The 10907-nt window shown below is 47.1% G+C and overlaps 1 protein-coding gene across 2 annotated transcripts; it reads right to left on the bottom strand.

Annotated features, from left to right (window-relative positions):
- Positions 1-6165: 6165 nt before the first annotated feature.
- LOC138739011 (uncharacterized) lies at positions 6166-10638 on the bottom strand. Of its 2 annotated transcripts, none has more exons than XM_069890333.1 (2): positions 7240-9473; positions 6166-6966 (listed from the first exon to the last, which is right to left on the bottom strand). In XM_069890333.1, exons 1-2 carry the CDS (start codon positions 9464-9466, stop codon positions 6932-6934), a joined length of 2262 nt encoding a protein of 753 aa, XP_069746434.1. In that variant the 5' UTR covers positions 9467-9473; the 3' UTR covers positions 6166-6931. The 2 variants fall into 2 exon arrangements, 1 of the variants encoding a protein (XP_069746434.1); XR_011341953.1 differs by lacking the exon at positions 7240-9473 and adding an exon at positions 10532-10638 and having other exon boundaries at positions 6946-6966.
- Between the last annotated feature and the right edge of the window lie 269 nt (positions 10639-10907).

Here is a 10907-nt window from a genome sequence, read left to right as displayed (position 1 = left end):
AAGGGTATGCAGTTATCGGGGACTGCTCTACGTAAGATGCTGCCATTGAAGTTGAAAATTGAGGTCCTAGCGAGGCATTGACTCTCTCTACATTGCCAATGGCCAGGAGAGACCATCGATGACTACTTGCTGGATCTGTGGACGCTTGGTAAGAAGTACAGGTACGAAGTGGTTACCTGCCACGTTCGAGAGGAAGAACAGATCTGGGACACTCTAGTCACGGGGGTCCGTTTTAGGTACATGAGGCAGTGACTGCTTGAGTCAGGAAAAAAGGACCTGGCTAGTCACATCGAGCTGGCCAAATCATTGGAACAGGCCAAGCTCGAGAACAATGACCTCAAAGCCAGCAAGCTTGCTCACCCAGGTGACCCTTTCCAAGGACCAGCTGCTCTCGCTGCCCCAGCCCTAACAGCTGTTGCTTCGGCGCTTTTTCTGTGACAAGAGCCCAGCATCCCTGATCTTGTTGCCCGGCTAAAGACTCAGTGTGTTCCAACTGTGGCAAGAAAGGACATTGGGCGAGGGTTTGCTGCACAAGGGGAAGGCCGGAGAAGTCCACAGCCTGCATCACTCCCAGATCCGCTTACAGTGTCAAGCCATCTGCCCCAAATTCACCTGATTTCACTTGCTGTGCTACACGCCGACGGAGGGTGGAAGTGAGGAAACGGTGTGAAAAGGCTCAGCGGCCATTTTGCCACAATCCAAATTCAAACTTGTCACCATCATTGTGAGAGGAGGAAGGAGGGTGGCCATCTTGCTGCACCACAAGCTTGACGCCATCTTAACCATGCAAGGCAACTCAGGACAGTGGGGGCCACTTGAATGAGGAGTATGGAGTCTCTGGGGTCCTAGCTTTGATGGTCCTAGATCGGGGCAGACCTCACCAGCTCAGCAACTCCATTGTGACTGTGAAGGTAAATGGACATTCCAATAAATGCCTAATCGACACAGGCTCTACTGAAAGCTTCATAGACTCACAACCTAAAGATGCATCCTTTCAAATACCTTATATTCCTTGTGTCTCAGTTGCATTCAACGCATGTTCAACAACATTGTATAGAACATCAGTCATTTGAAGATGGGGAATTCTGTAAGATTCGCCTGTATGTACTTGATGAATTGTGTGCTCGGTGCTGTTGGGTCTAGACATCCTGTGTCACACAGCCCAGGACATTACAGGCAAATCCCTCCTCACTATCAAGAACATCTACAGGGTGTGGTGAAGCCTCTGTATAGTTATTAACATTGTTTATATTAACGTTGTTGGTTTTCGTGCAGTTGGATAATCATGTTGAGGAACTTTGGGGGACATCCGATGCGCTCTAGTATTTGCCAAAGCCCTTTCCTGCTCACAGTGTCGAAGGCTTTGGTGAGGTCAACAAAGGTGATGTAGAGTCCTTTGTTTTGTTCTCTACACTTTTCTTGGAGCTGTCTGAGGGCAAAGACCATGTCAGTGGTTCCTCTGTTAGCGCGAAAGCCGCACTGTGATTCTGGGAGAATATTCTCAGCGACACTAGGTATTATTCTATTTAGTAGAATCCTAGCGAAGATTTTGCCTGCAATGGAGAGCAACGTGATTCACAGTGCGGCTTTTGCGCAAACAGAGGAACTACTGACATGGTCTTTGCCCTCAGACAGCTCCAAGAAAAGTGCAGAGAACAAAACAAAGGACTCTACATCACCTTTGTTGACCTCACCAAAGCCTTCGACACCGTGAGCAGGAAAGGGCTTTGGCAAATACTAGAGCGCATCGGATGTCCCCCAAAGTTCCTCAACATGATTATCCAACTGCACGAAAACCAACAAGGTCGGGTCAGATACAGCAATGAGCTCTCTGAACCCTTCTCCATTAACAATGGCGTGAAGCAAGGCTGTGTTCTCGCACCAACCCTCTTTTCAATCTTCTTCAGCATGATGCTGAACCAAGCCATGAAAGACCCCAACAATGAAGACGCTGTTTACATCCGGTACCGCACGGATGGCAGTCTCTTCAATCTGAGGCGCCTGCAAGCTCACACCAAGACACAAGAGAAACTTGTCCGTGAACTACTCTTTGCAGATGATGCCGCTTTAGTTGCCCATTCAGAGCCAGCTCTTCAGCGCTTGACGTCCTGCTTTGCGGAAACTGCCAAAATGTTTGGCCTGGAAGTCAGCCTGAAGAAAACTGAGGTCCTCCATCAGCCAGCTTCCCACCATGACTACCAGCCCCCCCACATCTCCATCGGGCACACAAAACTCAAAACGGTCAACCAGTTTACCTATCTCGGCTGCACCATTTCATCAGATGCAAGGATCGATAATGAGATAGACAACAGACTCGCCAAGGCAAATAGCGCCTTTGGAAGACTACACAAAAGAGTCTGGAAAAACAACCAACTGAAAAACCTCACAAAGATAAGCGTATACAGAGCCGTTGTCATACCCACACTCCTGTTCGGCTCCGAATCATGGGTCCTCTACCGGCACCACCTACGGCTCCTAGAACGCTTCCACCAGCGTTGTCTCCGCTCCATCCTCAACATCCATTGGAGCGCTCACACCCCTAACGTCGAGGTACTCGAGATGGCAGAGGTCGACAGCATCGAGTCCACGCTGCTGAAGATCCAGCTGCGCTGGATGGGTCACGTCTCCAGAATGGAGGACCATCGCCTTCCCAAGATCGTATTATATGGCGAGCTCTCCACTGGCCACCGTGACAGAGGTGCACCAAAGAAAAGGTACAAGGACTGCCTAAAGAAATCTCTTGGTGCCTGCCACATTGACCACCGCCAGTGGGCTGATAACGCCTCAAACCGTGCATCTTGGCGCCTCACAGTTTGGCGGGCAGCAGCCTCCTTTGAAGAAGACCGCAGAGCCCACCTCACTGACAAAAGGCAAAGGAGGAAAAACCCAACACCCAACCCCAACCAACCAATTTTCCCTTGCAACCGCTGCAATCGTGTCTGCCTGTCCCGCATCGGACTGGTCAGCCACAAACGAGCCTGCAGCTGACGTGGACTTTTTACCCCCTCCATAAATCTTCGTCCGCGAAGCCAAGCCAAAGAAGATCTATATTAACGTACTGTATGGGATGGCTGGCCCCTTCACCTGTGACTCCCCCCATCAGAATCTCCATAAAGGCTGTTATGCCCAAATTCCCCCCTCGGTTTCTGCCTTGGAATGCTGATGTCTTATGGTGATTAAAGCCTATTTATCACATCTGTCAGTCTAATGAGGCTGATCGATAGTGCTACACAGGGAACACTGCCATCGGAGAGCAGCAGCAATCAGCAAAAGACCCACACCACCCAGTACAGGCTCTATTCTCACTGCTGCCTTCAGGAAAGAGATCTAGGTGTCACAGGACTCGCACCACAAGGTTCAGGAACAGCTGCTACCCCTTCCATGATCAGACTCCATAACAACAAACTCAGAGACTCATTTAAGGACTCTTACTTGTGCACTTTATTGATTGTTTTCATTCTCTCTGCAGTGCACAGTCAGTTTGTTACATTTGTTATCTATTTATATTGTTTGTTTGTTTACATGTATACACTGTGTACAATTTATTTTTTGCACTACCAATTCTGCACTCACAGGTAAAAAAAGATTCTCAAGGTTGTATATGAAGTCTGACAATAAATTTGAATCTGAAATAAACAGCTTTTAAGAAGCAAAGACGAGGAAGGAGAGATAATGAGGTAAAGGCTCGGAATGTAATAGGGTAGAGGGTCATGTGGTTTTGCAAGCAGAGAGAGTCAACAGGTTTTCTGTCAGAGAGGGACACCAACACACACACACACACACACACACACACACACACACACACACACAGATCATTCTGCAGTGTTATAGCCAGCAGCAAGAGCAGCTGGGACTGGAACAGGACAAGCTGGCAAGCTTGTGGAAAACCGCATTTCGAAGATGGGTTGTGAATGCTTAGTTCAGCCTTGTGAAAGCCCTTGTGGTTCATGCAAGAGGAGAGGACTGGCTGTCTAATGTTTCACTTGAAATAAGGGAAACAAAAAGGAACTCTGTGGTGACCTGAAAGAAAGAGGTTATCATCTGGAGAACCCTGAGGGGGCAAGTTTCTTCGGGAAGACACTAAAGTGGCTGATTAAAAAGGAATCAGTTGTGGGTGTCTAGTGAACAACAAATCTCTCTGTGAAAATCGACAAGCACGTTCCTGAGTGGTAACCATTTATCTTTCAAGCACCAAAGCCTGGTGAACTTTAAAAATGTTAAATTCTGTGCACAGTATAAGAATTGGGTGCAACCAGTGAACTTGGAGGAATCAGAAGTGAGATGGGACTGTGAATCAATGAACTTTTCTGAACTTACATACACATTACATACATGTGCACTTAGAATTACAAGGGGGTTAAGTTAGGTTAGTTAAGTTAATTATGATGAGTTAAAGTGTGATTCTTTTTTCATGTTTAAAGATTATTAAATCAACTTTTGTTTAAGTAACCATTTGTTTTTGGTGAATATCTGTTGCTGCTGGGTTTTGGAGTCCTATGGGCTCGTAACAATTTTGTATTACTTATTAAACTGTTTATAGTCTAGGCAGTATGTCTGTAGGGCTAGTGGTCTGTTGTGAATGTCAGATGTGGGCCTTTGGGAAACTCCGAGCCTCCCCGATGCCTACATGTGCACCAGGTGCACTGAGATGCAGCTCCTTAGGGACTGTGTTAATGATCTGGAACTGAGGTTTGATGACTTACTGCTCATTAGTGAAAGGGAAGAGATGACAGACAGGAGTTGAGAGCACCTCTGTGGCCATCCCTCTCAGCAACTAGTATATTATCCTGGATAGTATTGCTGAGGATGACCTGACAGAGGACAACTATGGTGACCTGGTCTCTGGCAATGAGTATGGCATTGTGACGCTGAAGATGAAGAAGCATGCCAATTCTATGTTGAGAAGTATGGAAAAGAGATTCTGCAGGCCTGATAAAGACACCCAGCTGGCAAGTTGCCTCTCAGGTGCCAGTGTAAGGAATGTCTCTGATTGGTTGCAAAACATTCTGAGGAGAGAGGGTGAAGAACCAGACGTCTTCTTGGTACCAATGACATAGGAAAGATCAGTAAATATGTACTGAAGGGAGAATACAAGAAATTAGGAAGGAAGCTGAGAAGCAGGATCTCTGGCATGGTAATCTCAAGATTACTGCCTGTGCCTCATGCTAATAAGGTCAGAAATAGCAACACTAAGCAGATAAATGTTTGGCTGAGAAACTGGTGCAGGGATTTAGATTCTCAGATCACTAGGATCTCTTTTAAGAAAGATGTGACTTATACAAAAATGATACAATACACCTAAACCCAAAGAGCTCCAAAATCCTGGCTAGCAGGATTAATATGAATGTTAAGGAAGATTTAAAGTTTCCAAGGGGATGGGAACCAGAGTATCAAATTTGATGATGGGCAAAATAAAAAATAAACCAAGGATAGTGTGCAGAAAGGATGGAAAGCAGATGATGGGACAAAATTGTTACAGGAATGACAGAAAGAAGGTGGATGATCTTGCAGTACAGATACAGATTAGATAGTAAGACGTTGCTGCCATTACTGAGTTGTGGCTAAAGGATGGAAGTCATTGGTAGCTGAATATCCAAGGATACACTGTGTATCAGAAGGAGAGGCAGATAGGAAGAGGGGGTTGTGTGGCCCTGCTGGTGAACAACCATATCAAATCAATGGAAAGAAGTGGCACAGGATAAAAAGAAGTAGAATCCTTATGGGTTGAGTTAAGGAATGATTAAGATAAAAGGACCCTGTCTTGGGTAAACTTATACCTCTCATTTTGTTCATTTTAGATTGGTCACAGTGTTTGAGCTACCGAAAGAAAATAGACACACACACCGAGAGCAGTTCAGTTTATACAAATGTTTATTACTAATTCAAAAGCTGATTTCACACTACAATATGCAAGCCCTTCCCAACTATACTTATCAACGCTTGGACTGGTCCCAAATGCCGAAGCGAGGCAACGACTGCACACTTGTAGTAGGTTGTCAGGGCGCTGGTAGCAGCTTCTCCACCTCCCCCGACCGGGACGTTGCTTGGACTCTGGCTGTTCTTCCTTCTTGACAAGGGATGTTCCCACCCCTCGGAGAATCTAAACTTCAGCAGCAGGACCACAGGCTTATATACCCCAAAAACAATTAATCATGCGCCTACTCCCTCTAACATTTGTCAGTCAAAATCAAAGCTGAGCATACTATTCTACAATTAAAAAAGATTAATTATTATGGAGCAGGATGCTATAATATCCTGGTTTATCTCGTAGATACAAAGACTTATTAAAACTTCTTGAGCAAGACAGGTTGTGACCAATACGTCAATTTCAGAGTGTCGTATTTGACAACTGCTTTCCCTGGGCCTCACGGTGGAATTCCATTTCAAAGTGTATCTTCAGATAACTCCCCATGGCTGAGTTTAATTACATCTGCTAATCCTGAAAGTAAGGTGACCTGCGTGTGGACCCAGTGTCGTCAGTTCCACATAAGCAAAAAGCATCTGGGTACATGGTTTTAATCCTCCATTACATCCCACCCCTTGGTCACAATCTGTCATTTGCGAGGCCTAACCAGTATTTGAGTACAGAGGGAGCGAAAAAAGAGAAATCAAAACAACAATTACAAAGATAAGCAATGACGCGAGCCACCAACGGAGGATAGTGTGGCCCACCCCCCCAAATGTAGCAGTTAGCCATGAGAAAGGATTCCAACCAAGGCTCAAATTATCCTTGTTGGCCACAATACCCAGGTACTGGAGCTCACGAACAGATTTTGAAACATGCTGAACAATAACATATTTATATAAGCTGCACTTGAGGCTGGTGACCGAGGACTTCCTTGGTGTAATGCATCGGACCGTGTTTCCCACGGGTAACTCCCTTGGAACGTCCTCGACATTACAAATCCAATTGCTGGCATCAAAGCAGCTGTTAAGCCAGATCACCAGGAGTGTAAAATGGAGAACCTGGAACAAAGAAGGCTGACACATGTCACTCACGATACCATAAGCGTTCAGTGTTTAAACAGACTAAATCATCCTGTCCCTCAATAGCTACCCACCGAGTGTTACCCTGGGCAGGTGTCACTATTTCCCCTTTTACAGGAGGGCCACTACCTGGTGGTGCCACCCATACCTTTTGTCCAACATTCTCTAGTTCGGGGATGGGGGGCAATGACTGTTTTTCCTCTGGAATAGGCTGTAATTCAGGAGCGTGAAGAAGTCGGTGGAAAGGTGTACCTCCTTTTAAAGGGCGATGATTCAAATTGTCGACTGCCTGCTGCAGCACATGGCACCATCCCTTCTGGGTCCCCAGTGATGTTTCCAAACGAATTTGTTCCTTCAGTAAGCCGTTCATTTGTTCAACTAACCCGGCAGCCTGCGGGTAATAAGGAATATGGTGGATCCATAAAATACCGTTGTCATTTGCCCAATCACAGATTGCTTTCCTGGAGAAGTGCGAGCCATTATCAGAGTGAATCTCCTCTGGAACATCATAACGATAAATCAAATGGTTTAGTCCTTGGATAGTGCTAGCTTGGTCAGCCGTCTTGGTGGGAAAAGTAAAAACCAGGCCCGAAAAGGTGTCAACCATTACTAGGATATAATATTTACCCATACAGTCTAGCATGGGGCCTATGTAATCAATTTGCCAGACCGCAGCTGAGTGAGCACCCCATTTTATTCGGCCATGTGGACCAGGTGGAATGGTATGGAACTTCACAAGCTGACATTCTGGGCATGTACGTACGACCATGCGGACATCATCCTGATGGACGGATAAAGCATGTGTACGGGACCACATAGCTGATCCCTTCTCCCCCAAATGACCACTCTGTTCATGTGCCCATCGAGCCAGGGGGACGGTATCAGCACAGCTGATAGTGGCAAGCTGATCTGCTACTGCATTATGTTGAGCCATGTTAGTCGCCATATTGGTATGGGCATCAACGTGATAAACGGTTATCTCACGATGGTGGGAAGCATCCCACAACAGCTGCCACAACTCTTTGCCCCATACTGGGCGGTCATGTATCATCCAGTTGTTCTTTTGCAAATCAGGCATCCATACCACAAGTCCATTAGCCAAAGCCCAGGAATCAGTAAACAGGCGAAGAGGGTGATCATGGGGATCTAGTGGTAAAGTGACTGCCTTCAACTCAGCATACTGACTGGAGCCACCATCCCCCTCCTCCGATAAGTGAGTTCCTGACCTGGGATGGTAAGCCACTTGTTCGTGTACGTGGCCCACCCCTTCAGGCCCTCTGGTCGCATGACTCTGAATATACCACTTCCATTTAACAATAGAAGACTGCTGAGCCCGCCCGATCTTTAGATTAGCATCATTAGCCAGGACCCAATTCATTATAGGAAGTGCAGGTCGCAATTGAACATCTGCATCACCTGTCATTCTTTCAGTCTCTAGCAGGGCCCAGTAACAGGCTAGTAACTGTTGTTCAAAAACAGAATAACGAGTGGCAGCCTCGGGCATGGTACGTGACCAGAATCCCAGTGGGACTCGGCGACCCTCTTGTTTCTGCCAGAGGCTCCAGGAGGCCACATCATCAATATAATGGTGAATTGAGAGGGAAGGCGATACTGGAAGGTGGATGAAGGTATACTGGCGCCCCTTCCAGGTAAAGGCGAACTGATCCTGTGAATCCTCAGCTATAAGAATACTGAAGAAGGCGTTAGAGAGATCAATGACAGCATACCATGTTCCTGAGTTCCCAGTAGCAATGTTTTCAATAAGGGTGACAATGTCCGGAACTGCTGAAGCAAGTGGTGGGGCATGTTTGTTCAAAAAACGATAATCAACTGTCATTCTCCAGGAGCCATCTGGCTTCTGGACCGGCCAAACAGGGCTATTAAAGGGCGACGTTGCGGGCCTCACTACCCCTTCTTCTTGCAGAGCATCGATGGTGGCAGTAATCTCTTCCTGCCCCCCAGGGAGACGATATTGTGGAATGCACACTGGTTTCATGGGGGCTGGCACCATCACAGGATCCCACTTAACCTGACCCACTACTAGTTTTTTTGTAATAGTTCGAATTCCAAATTCAAATCCCCCTTGGCTAGTATTAAGGGCCATACCGGCCAACATATTAATACCCAGGATACACTCGTCAGTAGCAGCCACCAGGGCATGTAACCAGACAGGGGAAGGGCTATCACCCACCATGGCACAGACTTTTATTTCCTTTGCCAGGGTGACCGCTCCTCCCAACCCCTCTATTTGAAAGGCCGGTCTAGTCCAGAGGTCGGGATTACCAGGAATCACCGAGTGCTCTGCACCGGTGTCGACCAAAGCCAAGTATTGGCGATCATTACCCCCACCCCAGTGGATTGTTAACGGTATGTAGGGCCGCGGATCCCCGTGTGTGCGCCGTGTCTCGATGGAGTAGACACGGGAATCCTGCCCACACCTTGAGGCTTCAGAAGGGTTCGGGGGCTTCCAGGACCACATGCTATTGTTATCTTTAAGAGCCTGTTTAACCCATTGTTTTACCTCATCATGAGTAACTGGAGCAGGAGAAGCCAGCTCGATAGAAGCAGCAGTGGGAGCAGAAAGCACAGCTGGGCCAGGAGGACTCAGCAGCTGGGGATGATGTTCCCCTGCTTTTTGCCTAAATCGATCTCCAATGGCAGCCAGCTCTTTTACAGAGAAATCACGGATCATTGACTCCTTCTGACCCCTGTTCCCACTTTGACTCACAGGGTCCTCCACCCAGTCTAGGGGAGGAGGTGGAGGCCATCCAACAGAGGGAGTAGGCCATAGAGCATAAGCAGGGGTTTGGGTATTTTCCCCTGGGTCCACATGGGAAACCGGGGTATCTATCCCTTCCATCTCTACCCTTACATCATCCCCCCTTCTGTCTGTTTGGGAAATCTGCTGCCTTATAGGGCGGGCGTGAACAGCAGATGGAGAGGGTAGTATGTTAGACACATGCTGAGGAGTATCTGCATTATTACCATTGTCATTCCAGATATTCCCATCCCAATCCTCAATTACATCAGGATCGTTACCATTCCTTATCATGGCATGAATACGATATGGATCGGGTTCTACTCCATGCCTTTCCTTATCTGCACAGAGCTGCTGCCGGAGTTTAATATTACGGCAAATCATTTGGACATGCTTATCTTCCCATTCTTTGGCTCTGTCCTGACTGGTGCGAACAATCTCGCTCATCATGGAACAGCATTGTCGCAGGACTTCTAGCTCCTCCTCTAATTGCTTTCTTTTGCACTGAGATTCTACTTCTCTTTGAATTAATTCTGCTTCACGCTGAACGGAGTGGCGTAATGCTGTGGCCAGCAACCAAAAACCATTCGTCAGCATTCCCTTTTTATCAGGAAATTTACTTTCTCGAAGGAGAGTGGCAACCCGCTCTCCCAGAGGTGCACTTGATGAGTCTAACTTCTCATCCCAACTAATGGGTGGTCCCAACAAAGACAGGGTATTGGCCAACATGCCAAACCCATCGTCTTTGGAAGTCCATCCAGGAATCAAGAACTGCTCAGGGCTCACCTCTTTCTTTCGGCGAAACATCTTGAGACCAACCCTGCTCGCTGCGCCAATTGTCTTGGGTAAACTTATACCTCTCATTTTGTTCATTTTAGATTGGTCACAGTGTTTGAGCTACCGAAAGAAAATAGACACACACACCGAGAGCAGTTCAGTTTATACAAATGTTTATTACTAATTCAAAAGCTGATTTCACACTACAATATGCAAGCCCTTCCCAACTATACTTATCAACGCTTGGACTGGTCCCAACTGCCGAAGCGAGGCAACGACTGCACACTTGTAGTAGGTTGTCAGGGCGCTGGTAGCAGCTTCTCCACCTCCCCCGACCGGGACGTTGCTTGGACTCTGGCTGTTCTTCCTTCTTGACAAGGGATGT

The sequence above is a fragment of the Narcine bancroftii genome, chromosome 7 (genome assembly GCF_036971445.1).
Source record: "Narcine bancroftii isolate sNarBan1 chromosome 7, sNarBan1.hap1, whole genome shotgun sequence".
NCBI lineage: Eukaryota > Metazoa > Chordata > Chondrichthyes > Torpediniformes > Narcinidae > Narcine > Narcine bancroftii.
Note: the sequence above shows the minus strand (reverse complement) of the source record. Positions and strands in the feature narration are given on the sequence as shown.